Consider the following 23,707-nt stretch of genomic DNA (forward strand, 5'->3'; position numbering starts at 1 on the left):
CTAAACCCTAAACCCTGAACCCTAAGAACCCTAAACCCCTGAACCCTGAACCCTGAACCCTGAACCCTGAACCCTAAACCCTGAACCCTAAACCCTGAACCCTGAACCCTGAACCCTAAACCCTGAACCCTGAAACCCTGAACCCTAAACCCTGAACCCTGAACCCTAAACCCTAAACCCTGAACCCTAAACCCTGAACCCTAAACCCTGAACCCTGAACCCTAAACCCTGAACCCTAAACCCTGAACCCTGAACCCTAAAACCCTGAACCCTAAACCCTGAACCCTGAACCCTAAACCCTGAACCCTGAACCCTAAACCCTGAAACCCTGAACCCTAAACCCTGAACCCCCTGAACCCTAAACCCTGAACCCTAAACCCTGAACCCTAAACCCTGAACCCTGAACCCTGAACCCTGAACCCTAAACCCTGAACCCTAAACCCTGAACCCTGAACCCTAAACCCTAAACCCTGAACCCTGAACCCTAAACCCTGAACCCTAAAACCCTGAACCCTAAACCCTGAACCCTGAACCCTGAACCCTAAACCCTGAACCCTGAACCCTAAACCCTGAACCCTAAACCCTGAACCCTAAACCCTGAACCCTAAACCCTGAACCCTGAACCCTAAACCCTGAACCCTGAACCCTAAACCCTGAACCCTAAACCCTAAACCCTGAACCCTAAACCCTGAAACCCTGAACCCTGAACCCTAAACCCTGAACCCTGAACCCTAAACCCTAAACCCTGAACCCTGAACCCTAAACCCTGAACCCTGAACCCTAAACCCTGAACCCTAAAACCCTAAACCCTAAAGCCCTAAACCCTAAACCCTAAACCCTGAACCCTGAACCCTAGGAAATCTTGTTCGTGTATACTGCAAATATTTAATCATGGTTGAAAAACTTAACGCAGATCCTAATTATACACCCTTCGTAAAAAAATATGCTTTAGCTGCAAATTATAAAGTAACCCAATTTTTTTTTCATTATTCATATTATTATACATATTATCGTTCATATTATTATACATATTATACATTAATTTAAACAATACATATATTTTTTTATCCATTCATTTTGTAGCATTCAAATGACACAATTGTAATTCTTTGTCCTTCAAGAGCTCTAAATTATATCGGTCAAAATGATGATGAAACTGATATAAAAAAAATGTTAGTAAGTACACAACCAATCCAAACTGACGTTGATGCTGAGGAAGCATTAGCCAAATTGGGTACTAACATAGCCGGATTTGTAATTAAAACAGGGGACAAAGATAAACTTGATGTTACTTATATCAACGCTGTAAGCAATCTCAACAAATAACCATTTTTTCTCATTTTAACATTTATCGACAATATTGCTTCTGTATATATCATATATTTTATGATATTCACACACAAAATATTGACATATTTTATTTATTAATTTTTTTCGTAGATTTATGATTCTGGAAATTCTACCGACTTTGCCAACGATAAAAAAGAGAGAGGACTTGCATATACAAATATCCTAAGCATAGCACAACGCATTTGATCGAGTAAACACCAGTATACCACAAGTATAACTCTTTCAACACTCTAATATTGTAATCGATATTTTAATCAAATTAATTTATCTTTATATGTAATCCCTATTTAAATTATCATCACAAAATTATGACCACGTTAAAAATTTGTGTTTCGCACTTTATTATTGTCATAAAACTTGTTAGTAATTAATTGTATATCCATATTTTTATTTCAGGAAGGTGTCATATATTAAATTCAAATAACTCTCCCATCAAATAAATCAAATATCTTTATATTGTGGTATGTATACATCAATCGAACCATATAATCCGATTAACACTTCTTATATAATAAGAAATTATGATACAGTTAATAAGACCTCTTAAATATATTTACCACGAATTTAACAATCAAATATAAAAAGTGCATAGTTCAACATATTTAACATTAAGTTATATTAACATGAAATTCAATTCTTATAATATATCAAAATATATTTATTGCTCCTTTTCAGAGTAATCTTCATCCCTATTTTTTCTTACATATTTAGACTTAATTTAAATCTTAAAAACTCCAACTTATCCTATACATATTTTTAATAACTTATTTTCTATATATATTTAAAACAATTCCTTGAACTAATAAATGTTATCGAATTATAAAAAATTATTCAAAATTAAATGCAATATAACACCTAACCCGAATATGGGGTCCACAAAGACAAACTCAACCCTGACCCACAACATAAAAACTATATAAAAATTATGCAAAAATTATATATTTACAATAGACATATTCTTAACATATATCAATCATTATTATGGTTCCTGGAATTATCACTACTCTTCGAATCATATATTAAGTTTCATTTTCTTCTTTACTTTTTTTAATTTTTTTCTTATATATTGTCTTTGAAATAGCTTATCAAATCCAAATAATGAATACTAATGTAAAAATGCGAAAATTATTATATATTTTTTGATAAACGCATATAAGAAATCACAAAAATATAATTTAAATATTATAGTTTTAATTCCTTATTATTTACCTTATAAGCAATTCCAAAAAAAATCGGTATTGCACCAAGTATCAATAAAACTGGAATTAATTTGCTTGTTATCGACGAACTTGATGATGTAACTTCAGAAGTTTCCCCAAATTTTGGTCCAGAAACTTTTCCAGGATCTTCTACAGGATTTTTTTTAGGTTCTATTTTTGAAAGTGATTTAAAATCGGGGCATTTATTTATTAAATTTTTATAATCATTTGATAATGTAGATAACAATTTATTATATGAACTGTCTACTGTATTATTAGAATCTTCATTAAGTTCTACAATTTTTTGAACAAATTTTTCAGCATTTTGCGAACATTTTTTGCAATCCAATTTTTTAAGATGAACTAGATAATACAATGATAATAACATACCAAATGGATCATTAAATTTTGATATTTCTTTAATGTTCAACAAATTAATTTTTTTATCTATAATATCCTTATAAGTCGTAGTATCATCATTTATTTTCTCATTATAATACTTATTTTTTTCTATATAATTAGTATAAAAATCACTTAAATTTTTGGATGTATTTTTTTTACTTTGATTTAGTTTATAACTTAAAAATAAAATAGCGTATTCGGCAAGTTTATCATGTCCTAAACCATACTTGTTATAATTTTTTAGTAAATGAAAAACACCAGAACTAGCCATTTCAAAATAATCAAGACATTTATTACTATCTGAGGTCCTATTGTAATCACAATATTTGTCGAATGATCCGTGTGCAGCATCAAGTATTAATCGACCTTGGCCCCCATCATAAAAATAGTCATTGATCTTAAAAATATCATTATACTACAAATATATTTTATGAATTAAACAAAAAAACGTATTAATATAAATACTAATCAAATGAAATTAATATAATTTATGGACGATATAACATATAAAACACGTGCGAAAATAATATTTTATTTAAAAAATTGTATACCAGATCCTTAAGATTATAACTTGACTCTACCATAATTTGGAGATTATGAGGGATAATAATATTTATATATATTATGTAAATATTTGTTGTATCTATTTAAGTTCTTTGCATACCAATTATATTTCATTAAACATGCTATACTTATTTTATGACAATTATCTAAATTGCCTTAAATGGAGAGTTGCTTAATATACTTTTGCCATATGTATATATGATGCATTTTATAAAAAAATACTATTCTTACTAACATTTGGTATAACTTTATTATAAAAATTAATATACTTTTATAATGAATTTAAAAAATATATACTTATACACATGCTTTAATATAGAACACAAACAACGTCATAAAACTCAAATACTGTATAAATTTAAAAATTACAAATTTACATTATTACTATAATCCTTAAAAGTATATAAATAGTCATTTTTTTAAATATATTAAATATTTACATACTTGTTTCTAATACAATAAACCACAGTTTTATTAAAGTTATAGTATTTTCAAATTAAGTTATTTTACTTACATCTATATGCAAATTATATAAATTTATATTGTTTTTAATGAATGTAAATAAATTCATAATTCATTTTAATAAGTTCTATAACTTTATTTTTATTCCTACATATTCCAATTTAGAAGTATTCTTTATTTAGTAATTTTATAATGTTTTCCATATTTTTCCACCGTTAAAGCGGCAATTAGCACTGAACCCGTATTTATAAGCTTAAATAAGTTTTTATATGTAGGTCATTTTTAAAATAATACTTAGTAAATTTTAAATATATAACACATAAATAAGTATTGATGAAATTTAAGTGTAATAGAAAACTATGAGTTATTAGATTATTGTCCTTTTAGATAGGAGAGATAAGGGATGTATGCTTTTTTAAGACAAGGATATATCCATATAAAATTTACCTATTCTACACAGTTTAATTATTTCTTATATTTTTTACCATTATAACTTTCAATTAATGTATACATTAAAAATAACTTAGAATTATTACTTTTCTTAATATATAGTTTCCTTTTATATTTTATAATAAACCATATTTAGTTCTATAATGTAAAACTATAGAATTATTAATATTATTTTGCTTGGTACTGGTAGTCTAATGTTATCAAATTAAAGCATACTTAAATAAATGTTATAATATTTCATTTTATATTGTATACATACAATTTAATCTGATCACACCTTTAATAATATATAATGAATTTATATCCATATAGTGTACCAAATGAACATAATATATTAATCTAATATTATTATTGTTGTTACTAATGGTATATCACTGTATAGTACAACGGAACAATTAGTGCACTCAATAAAAATCCTTTAAACTAATGTAGAATATTTCCGTATTTTGTTGTTTTAAATTAACTATTTTGGAACATATTATTTCGCAATAACAATATATTTAAATTATATATTTGTGAATTTGTATGTATATAATAACCTAATAAAAATATTATTTCAAATTAATTATTACATACTTTTTCTGTATATTTTGCATTAATATATAATTGTATATATTTCCAAATTTAACATATTCCAATATTAGTAATTGGTATAATATTTTACTATATTAGAACAATAGCGATATTCTATATATCATATTATTTATAATTATTAGCACAAACTATAACATTATATTTAATATACTTATATTTTATTTTTTAACTATTTTAAATGTAATATATTTCCAATTTATTTATACCTTAAAACTATGGAGTTTAAAATTAATAGTGATTAATATGTTAGTATACCTTATGATAAATAAATTAACGTATATAATGCAACTTCTATTAATACGAAAGAATAGTAGCTACAATTAAAACTTAAAAAATATTGTATATATAGTTGGATTTTTATTTTATTATTAAAAATGTTAGATGCATAAAACGTCTTTTATAGATATCGTTGTGTTGTTGGACTTCGGTCGATATTTTATCACTACCTATTATATATTAGTGATATGTTTAATTAATCTTAAAAACACACATATTAATATGAAGGTATATTATATTGTAGACAATTGTTACAAATGAATCATCTTATAATTCATACCCACCCTCACATATAATCCTATTATTACAACATATATTCCCGTAATATAATTTAAATCAAAATAACTTTTACTAAATAAAATTTTTCATCGAACAAACAAATGCATTGTATATTATAATCTCCATAATTCAATATAGCCCCTCATTAACAAGTTTTATATAATAGGCAATGTCATATATAACCAATATTTATATATCTAATATATTATTTTAATCATTTTAAATCTATATATTATACTTTATCAAACAAATATTATCACCTATTTCATATTAATCACCTATTTCATATTAATTACCTATTTCATATTAATCACCTATTTCATATTAACCACATATTTCACATTGATCACCTATTTCATATTAACCACCTATTTCATATTAACCATCTATTTCATATTAATTACCTATTTCATATTAATCACACTACCCCTTTTTTCGTTGTATATTTACACACAATCTCCAGATTAAACATACACAATCATGAATATATTTAATTATAAAAAATGTAATTACAATATCCCAGAACCACAAACAATCAACCATCAAACATCAATCACAAACATAACCTTGACCCATAAAAAATTAACACCCACCCATTAAGAATATTATAATTAAAAAACAAATTAATTACATTATATATTTCTTGACTTTACAACTTTATGTTTCATTATTTTATTTCATGTTTTATTTCATATTTTACTTCATATTTTATTTGTATTTTTTTTAACTTTATACTTTGTTTTATTATTAAAAGGAAAATTATAATTTGTATTCATTTACAAAAAGCATAGCCATCAATATTAATACCAATAAATAATTTTTATAAAATTAACAATTTTGCTAGAAAAGTCTTATTTAGTAAAATTTGTATTAAAAGTGATAAAAAATCACAAATGTGTAATTACCATAATATAAATTTTATCATTATGAAGTAAAAAATGTTGTTATTATAGTAGTATTAGTAATATAGAGAATTAACTGCATTTCTCATACTAAATTAATTAATATAATATTACTATGATCTTTTATTTACTAATGTAAGTATATGTGTATTTCCATACGTAATCAACTGCTTTATAAACTTTAAATTTAGTTTGATCAATTATAAAAATATAAAATTTGTGTATTCATAATGCCATATATTAAACATATCATTTATATAATTAAAGTTATTTTTGATATTCATTATTTATGAAAACTTCCGTTATTGATGTCGTTTTGTGGTTGAATTATTTAAATAAAAAATATATTAAACTTATAAATCTGATAAAAGAACACATTTACCGTTTAAATAATAGTTTTTATACTTTATTGGAGAAAATTCTTTGCTTCAATTTTAATTACACATCTCCAGATTTTCGAATTATTAATTTTTAATTAAAAAAAATAATAATATATATTTTGTTTGTAAAGTTCCCAAATGAATAAGTTTTATATTCAAATTGCTTTTTTTCTTTTAATCATACCCCTATATGTGAATAATAAAACCCTTGCAACTGAGCTTGTTCCAAAAAAAGATGCAAAATCCGAATCAAAAAAATCGTATCCTGTGTAAGAAAATACTACAATATATATATTATATATTTCATTGTGAAAATATTAAATGTATGTCTTTGCAGAAATGTTATAAATACAATAATTTTATTTTTGTACACATTAAAAATATGTTAATTTTTAGCAATGATAATACAAAAGAAATATATCAAAAAAACAAGCACCTATTATATACCGATATCGAAGAAACTATAAATGCGTGCAAATTTATGAATGCCGCTTTAAAACAATTAGAACATCATGCTACAAGTAAAGGTTATAAAAGGTGTTGTGCAAACCATTCTAAGAATATAGTTTTTTATAAAAAAAAACATCGAGATAATACAAAAATTATAAAAGCTGAATATATAATTTATGAGCCGAATAAGGTATCAATTAACGAACAACATCAAAATTTATAAACCAAATTGAAATTAAAAAATTATTATAATTTATATACATATATTTCTCTTTGCTTCCATTAGTATAATGAACTATTAAACAAGATATGGGATCCCGATAATGGCCTGTATTTAAATAAAGCCGATATTAAAAGTATACAAAACATAAATAATTACCCAAATTAACATATTATTGTTACTGTTTATTCTTTCCCATATCTTCAAAATCATGATATTTTAATTATATCTATGCAATTTTATAATATGTTTTTTAGAAAAAATTGTCCGTGTGTACAGTCCAAATTTAGTAATGATACAACAACGTTCCAGAAGATGGCCGTGGTCTCGCCGTAAATATTTTTATGCTTTAGCTGCAAAATTTAAAGTAAGCAAAACTTTCTACTTTTATTTCGTTATAAATAGTAATTCTCATATTATTCAAATACATTTTTATTAATTTTGTAGATATCAGAAAAAAAAACTATAATTGTCATGGCTTCAGCAAATATAATTGACCACAACCGTAAAAATAAAAAATATTTTGAAAACAAAATAATAGAAAATGCAAATTTATTCGAAGCTGAAATTGATTCTGAAGATGATATTAGAAATGGAAAAATAAAAAAAACGTTTGTTAACTTAATTGGATACATTGTTGAAAAAAGAAAGGACCGTATTTATATCATCTATATCGAATCTATGAGCAGTATACAGATTTTAATAATATACTAATTTATTTCAACAATTGTTAAAAAATATATAGTTTTTAATAAATGTACATATTTATAATTCCCAAAAAATTTAAACATTTTATATATTCATCCATTTATGCTTTTTTTCTTAGAATGATTAACATGGTTCCACTTAACAAAAAAGTATTATTGGAAAAGCTTTAGATTGTTTTTCATTTCATAAATAAACATATATTTATATATTTTTTTCAGTACCGTATATTAGAGAATTTATGTTAATAAAACGATTTATTTTCATGAATGGTATTTACTTAAATTGCCATCATAACATATTTTTTTGTTTTATGATTGTTTTTTTCTTATCTGTTATTTGTTTATCTCTTTTAATATTATAATGCATCCATGTGTATTAATTTTTTGAATAATACAAATAAAACTGTTATAACTTATGAAGATCTTTTATTTGTCATATTCCTTTCATTTAATGCTTATCACCTTTTTTTGTTTACAAACATGGACATCATCTATAGACTATAATTTGGGGGGTATCCCATATATTTAAACGATTATTTATTCCAAATACTATCATGGCATTTATTTTTATTTGTAAGTGATATTTGATCTTAATACCATTATTGTAATTGAATTAATGAAGTGATCATAATGATTTAATACAATGATACGTTGATGTAATCATTTTTTATATTCTTATTTAAAGCATATAATACCAATCTATTTTATGCACATATATATGCACATTATAATAAACTAAAAGATTGTTTGCTTTAAAAAAAATTTCATATACATTCATAGGAAAAATATAAAATAAAATATAACATAAATGGAGAATGAAAATATTCATAAAATGAACATATAACATATTATCAAAATTAAAATCATAATATTGGGGTTTCTCTATTACTCGTGTACGTTATTTTTTATCAATTCCTTGGATACCTTTTTGCTTCGATATTAAATCTACTTACATAACTTCTTTTACAACTTTTAAAACATTTTACTTATCAAATCCAACAATTAATAAAACTTACATTAAAACCGTTTTTTTCTTTTAACCTTGCTTCTATATCCCACCAATAACACACTTCCAACTGACCCTCCTCCAAATCTTGCTAATCTCAGAACCCTTGACCAAAAAAATGATATGTATGAAAATATCGAAAAATATTTACATATAGTATACATAATCATTAAATATTCCAATTTCCATTTTATAAATTCATTTCTTTCCTTTTATGCATTAAAAATAATCTCACTTTCATCAATAATGTTTCGAATCCAAGATTTGAGGAATACAGAAACTTGGTCTGTTATGACATTGGTAAAGCTTTATTAGCAATGAATCATGCAAAAGGTGCTTCAGAACTTTAATAAAACTTTCTGAGATAGGTATAGGTGATTATTCGACCCATTATACAGAAAATGGAGATAAAATTATATATTCTAAGAAAATTGGAAATATGGATATTGGAAGATTTCATCACACCTTCCTTTAACCTATCAAATACCAAACAACATTTAATATATAAAAATAACTTCAAATTAAATAATCATTATTATATATATCCATTTTTTTCGTTTTAAAAGTCATTATTTAGTATGTAATTTCTCATTCCTCTTCTATTCAAATATATTCAATGTATTTAATTTTGTGACGAAATCAATGCTACAATTCGATCACTTTTTTTATTGTTAAAAATTTATCTTTCCTACTTTTATTACTATCATAAAACTTAAAACTTGTTAGTAATTAATTGTATATCAATATACTTATCATTTTTATCTTTATTATTTATATTTTTTTCCTTAAATTTTCTCTTTCAAACCGTTTACACAATCCAAATAATCAATATAATATGAATATAACTTAAATGTGTATCCATATTTTTATTTCAGGAAGGTGTCATATATTAAATTCAAATAACTCTCCCATAAAATAAACCAAATATCTCTATATTGTGGTATGTATACATCAATTGAGCCTTAAACTCCAATTAACACTTATATAAAAAAAATTATGATACATTTAATAAGAACTCTCAAATGTATTTACCACCAATTTAACAATAAAACATAAAAATACATAATTCAACACATTTACCATCAAGTTATACTAACACGGAATGCAAATCATATAATTTGTCAAAATATATTTATTACTCCTTTTCAGAGTAATATTCACCCTCATTTTTTCTTACATATTTAGACTTAATATAAATATTAAAAACTCCAACTTATCCTTTACATATTTTTAATAATTTATTTCCTATATATATTTAAAACAAATCTTTAAACTAATAAATGTTATCAAATTATAAAAAATTATGCAAAATTATTCAAAATTAAATGCAATATAACACTTAACCCGAATATGGGTTCCACAACATAAAAATTACATAAAAATTACATAAAAATTACATAAAAATTATACAAAAACAGTGTAAAAATATTATAACTATACATATATAACATTATATATTATGATTATCTTTAAAAATTATAATCAAAAATTATCTTCAAAAATTATGGTCAAAAATAAAAACTTTCTTATATCAATCATTATTACTATTCCTGGAATAACCACTCCCTTCGAATCATATATAATGATTCATTTTCTTTACTTGTTCTCTTAAATATCGCCTTTGAATTCGTTTATCAAATACAAATAATATATGCTCTCCATAGATAGATATGTAATCACTTTATATAATATATCAATATGTAACATCAAATATTAAATATATTATTTTTATTCATTTGATGTTTTTTTTTGGGGGGATTCTTTTTTTTTGAGGGATCTTTTATATACTTTAAAACGTAATTTAAGGTATTGATAAAATCTATAAAATATTTCAAATGAAAGGGCTACACTCATAATAATAAGTCCAATTTCAATCCATTCGTTTACCGATAACGCAAAAACAAGCATATTCAAAAACACCACCTTCGTAATTAATCCGTTGACCATTTTGTTTAACTCTAGTTTATCATTTAATTCGTCTTCGATACTTGAATTGATCTCATAATCCTCACTCACTACGATATTTCCTTCATTTTCCAATTCTTCAAAGTCTTCTTCTTCTGATACAGAATTATTTTCTATCGGTACTATTGCTAATTTATTATTATTTGTATTATCAATCTCTTTTTCTGTTTCTTCTATTTCTTCTATTTCTTTGTGATGTCCATGAATTAAATTTTTCCTTTTTTTATCTACATTTTTTGAATAAAGTGATTTCTTACTTTTTTTATTCTTCTTTACATGTGAATCTACAGTATTTCGAATAGATATATTTTTTTCGTCATCATTATCGTGGTCATTAACTTGATTTTCAACACTCGAAGTTGATTCATAAAATTCATGTAAATTAAATTGGCTATCTCCATCTGCTAATATCCTATTATTACTAAAATTTATTATATTCCTTTCAAAACAGATGGTTCTTTCATTTACATAGTATAATTCCTGCAAAGAAATGAAATATTTATTTACATATTTCCAATTAATTTTAATTGTTTAACTTATTTTCCTTATCAACACATCAAACAATAATATAAAGTTAATGTAAAACAATAGGTACGAAAACTATAATGAAATATTAATAATAAATGAAAATAATCTGTAACTTACATTTTTCCCATATTCAAAAGAACAAATAATAATTGAAAAAAGAACATATTTTAAAGTACTGACTCTCATTTTTAGCTTTATTTCTTAAATAAATGAACTAATATATGTACTTAGAAATAATCTTTATAACTTGACATTTATTCCCAAAATAGTAATATTTATGAATAAATTATATGTCTATAAAAAACATAATTTATTTCATTTATTAACTTTTTCCACTTTCTATAAAATTTATAAATGTATTGGTGTAATCAATTTCGTCATATTCATTAAAACCATTTATGGATATAAATATTATTTCTTTTTTCAAATAAATACTAAGCTTTCTATAAAAAATACACCATTTTAATATAATTTATAATACATTAATATATTTAGCGATACGATTCTAATATTTTATGAAATTATATATGACAAAATAATATATATAAATTCAAATAATAAAATATTAGATACATATATTTTTTTATATGAATAAATACATATAATGAAAACATTAACCATCGTTCCTATTTACATTTAAATGGTTTCGTATTGTTATACTTCTCCAATTTTTAATTTTATTTAATAATATTCTCGATTTTATTTACCACTTTTTTGTAAAAATATTTTTTTTCATAGATTGGTATATAATCAGTCTGTTTATAAATATATTTCATAATATACAACATCAAATATATTATTTCTATTCAAATCATATAAAATATGATATCCCCCAAATAAATCAGACATTATAACATTAAATACAACCAATAAAAAAATGGCATAAATTGTACAAATTGTATAAAAACATTACATTCCACGGAATTACTGATTTATCATCATCCCAAAACCTTAAATCATAATTTAATTACTCTGTTAACTTTTTATTTTTCTCATTTCACATATATTATCACACCTATAACATTTAAACACTATATCGCCTTTATTTTTACATATCTTAATCATAGTAAAAAATACAACAAATAATTTAAATACAAAATCCCATCATATATCAAATATATTGATTAATTCTCTCCTTTTTTAATCAAAAAATACAGAAATTTTAATTTTAATTATAATTTTCTTTATATATATTACACCACTATATTTATAATAATGAACAAAATATATCTGACTTATTTAAAATTTATATACCTTTTAAATCGGGACCCTGGACATTTTTTAATTACCAAAAATATTAAATATTCCTATCTTAATATTATTTATTGGATTTTATTTTGTATTTTATTGTTATAATAAACTTTATAATTACATTAATTCGCTTTATACATTTATTATATTGTAATAATTTTACTTAATTATGCAAAAATCAAATTAACAAAAGCATTATATTGTTGCCTTTTTGTTGGCAATAAATGTATTAACCCCAGGATCCAATAATTATGTTGAAGCAAACCCAGAAATTATAAACAAAATAAAAAAAATGCTAAGTCGTTTATTAAAAATAACAAAGCTGCAGTTATATCTACTTTATTTCAACATTAGCACTAACATTTGGTGTAATCCGTTATCAAAAGAATGAAATTACTAAAAAATAATATCCAACAGTGAAACAAAACCCTCAACTGTTCCACCGAACACACAATATCATATAATAAAAGTACATCATCAACAATAAAAAGTGATACCAAACTATCACCATATAATTATACCGAAACATAGTATCCACCAATATCACATTGTAGTTACTGATTCATATTATGAAAATAAACCAAAAATTCAAGTATATCACACACTCTGTAAAAATTAATTGATATAATATAATTAAACAAATGTCAATAATTCGAGACATTTAAGTATCTTTATGTTATAAATCTCCCTTTTTTGTAACATTTTATTTTAATTTGTATATCCCATATATATATGTAATCATATATTGGATTTATTAAAATGTGTCAATATTTAATATTGCAATTCAGAACTTATATATATCCGCATTCTTCCTTTATAATGATTTAATTTCGATTCATCATTGAAAAACCTTTTTGTTTTCCGATATTTCCCCATTTGTTACCATAAAAAACATATTCCTCATATAATACTTATATGTCCTGTTACTTGTGTCATTTATAGTAAAAATAAACCGTAATTTATTCATTATTCCCAGTAGCATCACGACTTATTGTTTATTCCAAATAGTATCATGACATATATTTTTATTTGTAAGTGATATTTGATCTTAATACCATTATTGTAATTGGATTAATAAATAATCAGAATGATTCAATACAAATGTTACATTATATGTAATATTTTTTTATGTTCTTATTTAAAGCATATAATACCAATGTATTTTATGCAAATATATATACACATTATAATAAACTAACTAAAACATTGTTTGCTTTAAAAAAAAATTCATATACATTCATATAAAAAATAAAATATAACATAAATATAAACAATATAAGATAACGGCTTATTTATTTTCTTACCATTGTAACACTACATTGGGAAATTACACTATTAAATAAAACATAAATGGAGAATAAAAATAAGCAATTTCATTAAATAAAATATTAATAAAATGAACGTATTATGATAATATAATTCAATATAACCATGAGCCCTGATCCCTTAAAATAATAATATTGTGTGCTTTATAATTTGTGTGCGCTATTTTTCTTCCCTTGCAATGAGTTCATTTAAATAATTTCCCGTTTAAATAATATATAAATTTATTTTTTATTTTTGATTAAGTATTAATTTTTTATAAATTCCGTGGGCATTCTTTTCCTTCCATTTCAAATCTACTTATATAACCTGTTTTTACACTTTTTAAAATATTTTACTTATCAAATCCAAAAATGAATAAAGGCTATATTAAGATTGCTATGGTACTTTTAAGTCTCGTAGGATATACGCAGAATGTAGCATTTGCAAGCGAACAGCCTTCAGATGTTACTAAGGCCAACCCCGAACCCCAAAAAACAGTGTATGAAAATGTCGAGAAATATATACATATAATATAAATATCCATAATCATTAAATATTCTAAATCCCATTTATAAATTCATTTCTTTCTCTTTTTTTACCCATTAAAATAATCTCACTTTCACCAATAATATTTCGAATCCAAGATTTGAGGAATTCCCAGAATTGGTATGTGAAGACCTTGATGAAATTTTATTAGCAATAAATCATATAATGGAAGCTTCAGATCTTTTAATAAAACTTTCTAAGACTGGTATAGACGATTATTCGTCCTATTCTACAGAAAATGGAGACAAAACTATATATTCTAAAAAAATTGGAAATGTGGATATTGGAAGACTTCATCTTACGATCCCATCTACCTCTAACGTATCAAATGCCAAACAATATTTAACATGTAAAAATAACTTCAAATTAAATAATCATTATTATATATATCCATATTTTTTTTTCATTAGTACTCTAACGTATTAAAGAAACTCTGGGATTTCAGTCATAACAAAAAACCCTATAAAAAGTTGATTAATGGTACATAAAAAATAATCAATCAATTTAATATCTGCTTCTCACTATTTACGCATCTTTCAATTTTACTATTTGCCCACCTTTCAAGTTTACTATTCTTTACCATTTTTATTAACATTTTCTTATATTCATAATATTTCATTTATATCTTCAAAATAATCATTTTTTAGGAAATCTTGCTCGTGTATACTCCAAATATTTAATTCTGCTTGAAAAATTTAACACAGATCTTAATTATACACCCCTCACAAAAAATTATGCTTTAGCCGCAAAAGTTAAAGTAAGGGAATTTTTTTCCATTATTCATATTATTATATATATTATACATTAATTTACACAATACATATATGTTTTGTATTCATTAATTTTGTAGAAATCAAATGACACAACTGTAATTATTTGTCCTTCAAGAGCTCTAAATTATCTTGGTCAAATCGATGATGAAACTGAAATAAAAGAAATGTTAGAAAATACACAATCAATCGAAACTGACATAGATCCTGAGGAAGCATTAACCAAATTGGGTACTAACATAGCCGGATTTGTAGTTAAAAAAGGGGACGATAACGTTCAAGTTACTTATATCAATGCTGTAAGCAATCTCAAAAAATAATCATTTTTTCTCATTTTAACATTTATCGAAAATCTACTTTATAATTCATATATTTTATGATATTCACATATTTTATTTATCAATTTTTTTCGTAGATTTATGACAGTAGTAATTCTACCGACTTTACCAACGATAAAAAAGAGAGAGGACTTGCATATACAAATATCCTAAGCTTAGCACAACGCATTTGATCGAGTAAACACCAGTATACCACAAGTATAACTCTTTCAACACTCTAATATTGTAATCGATATTTTAATCAAATTAATTTATCTTTATATATAATCCCTATTTAAATTACCATTACAATATTTTGATCACGTTAAAAACTTGTGTTTCGTACTTTATTATTATCATAAAACTTGTTAATAATTGTATATCAATATACAGATATCATAAAATATATCGATCACCATCCTCAAATAAAAAATACTTTATATATAAATATAACTTAAATATATATTTATATTTTTTTATTGTTTATTACAATAATATGCAATTTATTTAATTGATATTAAAAATAAACTGACACCTATTTTAAATTATAATGTAAACAATCTATTAAAACACATTTTATTATAATTTATACCTTCATATATAATAATATTATACTGCTCGGTTATTAAAATATAATTTAAATTCAAATAAATATGATACAAATAATAAGTTTTAATAAATACTGTTACCCATCAAATAAAACAAATGTCCGTATATTGTCATCCCTATATCTCAATCTGACCTTAAACTTCGATCAACACTTCTTATACAATAGGGAATTATGATACAGTTAATAAGAGCTCTTAAATACATTTACCACGAATTTAACAATAAAACATAAAAATACATAATTCAACACATTTACCATTGAGTTGTATTAACACGAAATTCAATTCTTATAATTTATCAAAATATATTTATTACTCCTTTTCAGAGTAATATTCATCCTCATTTTTTCTTACATATTTAGACTTGATATAAATATTATAAACTACAGCTTATTCTATACATATTTTTAATAACTTTTTTACTATATATATATATTTAAAACAAATCTTTAAACTAATAAATATTATCAAATTATAAAAAATTAAGTAAAATACAAAATCCTAATCCCAATATGGGTTTCACAAACACAACTTCAATCCTGATTCACAACATAAAAACTATATAAAAATTATGCAAAAACTGTACAAACATATAACATTATATTTAACTGGTTATATTATTTAATTATTCTTATAAACCACAAAATTATGGTCAAAATTACTTATTTCAAAATATATAATTTCTTAAAATATATCAACCATTATTGCTATTTCTGAAATAATCACTGCTCTTCGAATCATATATCAATGGTCCATTCCTTCTTTATTTTTTTTAGTTTTTTCCTTAAATATTGTTTTTTAAATCGTTTCCGAAATCCAGATAACGAATACTAATATAAAATGTTAAGAAACGTATGATTTGTTTATTAGTGTTTCCATATATATAATGAAAATATTTTTTTAATTTCTTATTATTACCTTATAATAAATTCCTATAAAAAATACTATTGTACCAAATATCAATAAAAGTATATAAAAATAGTTTGTTATCAACAAACTTAATGAAAAAAATCCATATTTTTGTAGATAAATCTTTGTTTTTATCGATGGCAAGGATGAACTATTGTCATTTTTCTTTTTTAAATTATCATAATCAGTTGATAAAGTAGATAAAATAGATAATACTTTATTATATAAACCATTTTTACTAATATTAGGATCTTTGATAGTTTCTTCATATCTTTCAACAAACGTATTTGCAGCTTTCTTACATTCATCGCAAGTTGGGACGTGTCCATCTTCGTTAACATACATACTACATAATGATGCTAATGCATCATATAATTTATATATAATATTTTTATCCATACTTAAAAAATAAGAATTTCTATCTATAAGATCCTTATAATCTTTATAAGCAGTAACACCATTTATTTCCTTTTTATACCTCTCGTCATTTTCTATATGTTTAGTATAAACTTCATTTAGACTGTTGTTTTCTCCACTTTTGGTTTGGATTAACATATAACTTAACCATATCATAATGTATTCAACAATATTGATGTTACTTTTTGCAGCAGAATTCCCAATGAGTTCATCAAAAAAATATAAACATGCAGCACTAATTTTACCGATTTCCTCTTCACATTTTCCATTACCACAATAATTTTTGAGAGTTGCATCATCATTCAAATTATATTTTCCATCACTCGAATCATATTTTAAATTCTTCGTTATATGCTGGAAGATACTACACTAAAAATTTTTTTTTAAATTATTAGAAATGTGCATTATTGAAAATTTTATTAAAATAAAGTTTAATGATATTTATATATAATACAATAACAAAAAATGTAAAGGAAAACATTATTATTAAAAAATCCATATACCATATACCTATCCATTGTGATGAGATTTTATTTTTGATTTATAAATTGAGTAAAAGCATGATGTTTTATATACACTGCATCAAATATGTGACGAAATAATTTAACCTATATATAACAGCTGTCTGTAGTTAAATATATTAAAAGTTTTTCAATAATTAATATAAAATAATATTATTACTAAAGAAATGCTGCATTCCTGGTTTATGATAATTACCTAATTCACCTTAAATACAGTGTTGTTTAATACATTTTTTATAATATGTATATAAATTTATACATAAAATTATTATTCTTAGTACCTTTCGGTATAATTCTATCACAAACTTATAGTGGCATTGTAATGAGTTTAAAATATATTTTCTTATACATATGCCTTAATAAAGAAAATAAACAATATCATATCTTTTGTTTTAATAAATGGCACCCTAAAACTAATATACTGCGCAAATCGGAATAATTGAGAAATATATTATTGCTATAATCCTTAAAAGCATATAAATATTATTTAATAAGATTGATTAAATTTTTATATACTTGTTTCTTATAAAATATAATATATTTTCTCAAAAATTATAGTATTTTCAAATTATGTTTTCTATCCAAATTATATAAATTGATATTGTTTTTAATAAATATAGATAAATTAAAAAAAAATTTTAATGCATTAAATAAATTTTTTTTATTCGTATATACTTCAACTTATATGTATACCTTATTGGGAAATTTATATTTTATTTTACGCATAATTTCCATTCTTTAAAACAATTAGCATTGTACCTGTGTTTATTAATATATTTATAAGCTTAAATACGTCTTTGAAAGCATATCGTTTTTAAAATAATACTTAGTAAATATATAACACATAAATAACTATTGATGGAATTTTAAAGTATAATAAAAAAATATTTGTAAATAGGTTGTTATGTTGCCCTTTAAGAGGAGAAAGATATATTTTCTCTTTTAATATATAAATTTATGTAAATATTCGCTAATTTTTATGGATTGTCCATTTTTATCTTATATATTTTATTGTTATATTTATCAGTGTATACGCATTCAAATAATTTGTTATAAATTCTATATTTTACTAATTATATGGTAAAATAATGATAATATAAAACGCGTTAATATGGAATTTAACATGAATTGAGTCTTTAGCATTTTCTTTATTTATCCAGTTTTTTATAATATAAAGCCACATATCCCAAATTGAACCTTTAACAAATGTATAAAAATGATACCTTTATAATGTATTATGTGTCTTTTTGATAAAATGAATATTTAATTGTATAAAGTTCCCACAATAAAACAATATTTCAACATTAGTTATTAGTATCATATTTTACCAGTTTATATGTATAGTCATATAATAATAACACATTTTATCTATCACATTTATAATTATTAGAACTATAACATTAAATTTTATTAATATACTTATGCTTTTTCAAATAACTACTTATAATATATTCCAAATGTATATATACCTCAAAATATAAAGTTTAAAAATTAATAGTGATTAATCTATTATTATACCTTATGATAAATAAATTATGGCGTATAAATCAATTTCTATTAATACAAATGTAAAATACAAAAGAATAGTAGCTACAATTAAAACTTAAAAAATGTTAGAAGCATAATAATATCTATAAACAACGTTATATTGTCGATATATATCAACCTATACTTTATCACTATCTATTATATGTCCCTAATGTCCTTAATTAACAATATACCCATATAATGCACAGCAATATTCAAAATTATAACTTTTACTAAATAAAATCTTTCATCAAACAAACAAATCTATTGTATATTATAATCTCCATAATTCAATATAGCCCTGATTAACAAGTTTTATATAATAGACAATTATCATATACCATAATATCACTCCATACATAACCAATATTTATATATCTAATATACTATTTTAATAATTTTAAATCTATATATTATACTTTATCAAAAAAATTTTATCACCTATTTCATATTAATCACACTACCCCTTTTTTCCTTCTATATTTACACATCATCTCCAGATTAAACATACACAATCATAAATATATTTAATTATAAAAAAATTAATTATAAAAAATGTAATTACAATATCCCAGAACCATAAACAATCAACCATCAATCATAAACATAACCTTGACCCATAAAAAATGAACACCCACACATCAATAATATTATAATTAAAAAACAAATTAATTACATTAAATATATTCTTGACTTTACAACTTTATGTTTCATTATTTTATTTCATGTTTTATTTCATAGTTTGCTTCATATTTTATTTGTATCTTTTTTAACTTTATACTTTGTTTTATCATTAAAAGGAAAAATATAATTTGTATTCATTTATAAAAAAAAAATGAGCGACAATATTACTACTTAAAATAATTTTTATAAAATTAACAATTTTGCTAGAAAATTGTTTAGTAAGATTTGTACTAAAAGTGATAAAAAAATCACAGATTGTTTGATTCTCATAATATAAATTTTATAATACTACTATTATGATGAGGTAATAAATATTGTTATTATAGTAGTATTAGTAGTATATAAAATTAATCGCATTTCTCAGATTAAATTAATTATTTTAATATTTAAAAATATAATACATGTTTTATATTAAAAAAAATATATATTTTTATATTATTTTCCTACTTTTATATTTTTATTTTAAATGATTGGTTCGCTAGTAGGTAAAAACAACAGTTCTTTTCTATTATATATACATATAAGTAATATGCAATTCCATACGTAACGAGATGTTTTGTATATTTTAATTTTAGTCTATTATAAAAATATAAAACATATGTATTCATAATTCTATATCTTAAAAATATCATTTATATGATATAATTAAATTTATTTATTTTTAAATATTATGATATTGTGAATCATAACATTTTTGATATTCATTTTATGAAAAAATCTATTATTGATGTTGTTTTGTGCTGAATTAATTAAATAAAAAATATATTAAACTTATGAATCTGATAAAAGTATCAAAATTTGTCGTTTAAATAATAATTTGTTTTTTATACTTTATTAGAGAAAATTGGTTGCTTCAATTTTAATTATATTTCTTCTATTTTTCGAATTTTTAATTAAAAAAAATACTAATATATATTTTAATATTTTGTTTGTAAACTTCAAAAATGAATAAATTTTATATTCAAATTTTTTTTTTTCTTTTAAGCATATCCCTATATGGGAATAATAAAGCTCTTGCAACTGAAGTTGCTCCAAAAACAGGTGCAAAACCCAAATCAATAAGATATACAAAACCCAAATCGATAAGATATACAAAACCCAAATCAAAAAAACATGAAAAACCCAAATCAAAAAAATCGTATCCTGCGTAAGAAAATACTAAAATATATATATATTATATATTTCATTATGAAAATATTAAATTTGTACGTCTTTTCAAAAATGTTATAAATACAATAACTTTATTTTTGTACACATTAAAAATATGTTCATTTTTAGCAACGACAATACAGAAGAAATATATGAACAAAACAAGCACCTATTACATCCCGATATCATGGAACATATAAATGCGCGCAATTTTATGAGAGATGCTTTAGTACAATTAGAATATCATGCTAATAGTAGAGCTTATTATAAATTATTTTGTAGAAATTATGATTATCATATGCTTTTTTATAAAAAAAAATTTCGAGGTCATACAAAAATTCAAAAAGTTGAATATATAATTGATGATCCGAATCAGGTATCAATTAACGAACAACATCAAAAGTTATAAACTAAATTGAAATTAAAAAATTATTATAATTTATATACATATATTTCTCTTTGCTTCCATTAGTATAATGAAATAATAAACGAGGTATGGGATCCAAATAGTGACAATTATTTTTATGCAGGCTCGGTTAAAAGTATACAAAACATAAATAATTACCCAAATTAACATAATATTGTTACTACATATTCGACATTTCGTGTTTTATTATACTATTTATTCTTTCCCATATCTTCAAACTCATCACATTTTAATTATATCTATGCTATTTTATAATATCTTTTTTAGGAAAAATTGTCCGAGTATACAATCGAAATTTAGTAATGATACAACAACGTTGCAAACAATGGTCGTGGTCTCGTGAAAAATATTTTTATGCTATAGCTGCAAAATATAAAGTAAGCAAACCTTTCCTCTTCTATTTCGTTATAAATCATATTATTCACAATAATTTATGCAATATACTTTTATTAATTTTGTAGATATCAGAAAACAAAACTATATTTGTCATGGCTTCAGCAAATATAATTGATCACAACCGTAAAAATAACAAATATTTTGAAAATCAAATAGTAGAAAGTGCAAATATATTCCAAGCTGAAATTGATTCTGAAGATGATATTAGAAATGGAGAATTAAAAAAAATGTTTGTTAACTTAAGTGGATACATTTTTGAAAAAAGAAAGAACCATATTTATATCACCTATATCGACTCTGTAAACGGTATACATATTTTAATAATTTATTTCAACAATTGTTAAAAAATCTGGTTTTAAATAAGTGTACATATTTATAATTTGCAAAAAATTTAAACATTTTATATAATCATCCATTTGTTTTTTTTTTCTTAGAATGATGAACATGGTTCCATTTAACAAAAATGTATTATTGGAAAACCTTTAGATTGTTTGTCATTTCATAAATAAACATATATTTATATATATTTTTCAGCACCGTAATATTAGAGAATTTTTGTTAATAAAACGATTTATTTTCATGAATGGTATTTATTTAAATTACCATCATAATATATTTTTTTGTTTTATGATTGTTTTGTTCTTGTCTGTTATTTGTTTGTCTTTTAATATTATAATGTATCTATATGTATTAATTTTTTGAATAATACAAATAAAACTGTTATAACTTATGAAGATCTTTTATTTGTCATATTCCTTTCATTTAATACCTATCACCCTTTTTTGTTTACAAACATGGACATCATCTATATGCTAAAATTTGGGGGTATATCCCATATATTTAAACAATTCTTTATTTGTAAGTGATATTTGATCTTAATACCATTTATTGTAATGGAATTAATGAAGTAATCAGAATGATTCAATGCAAATGTTACGCTATACGTAATAACTTTTTATATTTTTATTTGAAGCATATTGCCAATGTATTTTATACACTATATATGAACATTATAATAAACTAACTAAAACAGTGTTTGCTTTAAAAAACTATTTTATATCCATTAATAGAAAAAATAAAATATAACATAAATATAAACAATATAAGATAATAGTTTATTTATTTTCTTCCCATTGTAACACCACA

At 22.8% G+C, this 23,707-nt stretch overlaps 7 protein-coding genes across 7 annotated transcripts; 4 read left to right on the forward strand and 3 right to left on the reverse strand.

Moving 5' to 3' along the window:
* Window positions 1–891: 891 nt before the first annotated feature.
* PY17X_1400003 (fam-a protein, fragment) lies at window positions 892–1,536 on the forward strand (the record flags this gene model as incomplete). The annotated part of the gene is made up of 3 exons (XM_034637686.1): window positions 892–966; window positions 1,084–1,305; window positions 1,441–1,536. 3 exons carry the CDS (start codon window positions 892–894, stop codon window positions 1,534–1,536), a joined length of 393 nt encoding a protein of 130 aa, XP_034493619.1.
* An 826-nt stretch (window positions 1,537–2,362) lies between these two features.
* On the reverse strand, window positions 2,363–3,535 carry PY17X_1400005 (PIR protein; the record flags this gene model as incomplete). The annotated part of the gene is made up of 3 exons (XM_022956110.2): window positions 2,363–2,455; window positions 2,560–3,366; window positions 3,503–3,535. The coding sequence occupies 3 exons, from the start codon at window positions 3,533–3,535 to the stop codon at window positions 2,363–2,365; spliced, it is 933 nt and encodes a 310-aa protein (XP_022810679.2).
* A 3,461-nt stretch (window positions 3,536–6,996) lies between these two features.
* Window positions 6,997–8,406, forward strand: PY17X_1400007 (fam-a protein; the record flags this gene model as incomplete). Its single annotated transcript, XM_034637687.1, has 6 exons — window positions 6,997–7,127; window positions 7,255–7,498; window positions 7,595–7,664; window positions 7,786–7,895; window positions 7,976–8,139; window positions 8,355–8,406. The coding sequence occupies 6 exons, from the start codon at window positions 6,997–6,999 to the stop codon at window positions 8,404–8,406; spliced, it is 771 nt and encodes a 256-aa protein (XP_034493620.1).
* A 2,563-nt stretch (window positions 8,407–10,969) lies between these two features.
* PY17X_1400011 (fam-b protein) lies at window positions 10,970–11,920 on the reverse strand (the record flags this gene model as incomplete). Its single annotated transcript, XM_034637688.1, has 2 exons — window positions 10,970–11,686; window positions 11,852–11,920. The coding sequence occupies 2 exons, from the start codon at window positions 11,918–11,920 to the stop codon at window positions 10,970–10,972; spliced, it is 786 nt and encodes a 261-aa protein (XP_034493621.1).
* Window positions 11,921–14,661: 2,741 nt separating this feature from the next.
* On the forward strand, window positions 14,662–16,117 carry PY17X_1400015 (fam-a protein; the record flags this gene model as incomplete). Its single annotated transcript, XM_022957764.1, has 6 exons — window positions 14,662–14,789; window positions 14,935–15,157; window positions 15,247–15,316; window positions 15,484–15,593; window positions 15,687–15,905; window positions 16,022–16,117. 6 exons carry the CDS (start codon window positions 14,662–14,664, stop codon window positions 16,115–16,117), a joined length of 846 nt encoding a protein of 281 aa, XP_022811154.1.
* A 1,151-nt stretch (window positions 16,118–17,268) lies between these two features.
* Window positions 17,269–18,375, reverse strand: PY17X_1400019 (uncharacterized protein; the record flags this gene model as incomplete). The annotated part of the gene is made up of 3 exons (XM_719803.2): window positions 17,269–17,361; window positions 17,450–18,226; window positions 18,361–18,375. 3 exons carry the CDS (start codon window positions 18,373–18,375, stop codon window positions 17,269–17,271), a joined length of 885 nt encoding a protein of 294 aa, XP_724896.2.
* Window positions 18,376–21,533: 3,158 nt separating this feature from the next.
* Window positions 21,534–23,019, forward strand: PY17X_1400023 (fam-a protein; the record flags this gene model as incomplete). Its single annotated transcript, XM_034637689.1, has 6 exons — window positions 21,534–21,736; window positions 21,868–22,114; window positions 22,211–22,280; window positions 22,433–22,542; window positions 22,627–22,860; window positions 22,996–23,019. 6 exons carry the CDS (start codon window positions 21,534–21,536, stop codon window positions 23,017–23,019), a joined length of 888 nt encoding a protein of 295 aa, XP_034493622.1.
* Between the last annotated feature and the right edge of the window lie 688 nt (window positions 23,020–23,707).

Source organism: Plasmodium yoelii (assembly GCF_900002385.2).
Source record: "Plasmodium yoelii strain 17X genome assembly, chromosome: 14".
In the NCBI taxonomy this organism is placed as follows: Eukaryota; Apicomplexa; class Aconoidasida; order Haemosporida; family Plasmodiidae; genus Plasmodium; species Plasmodium yoelii.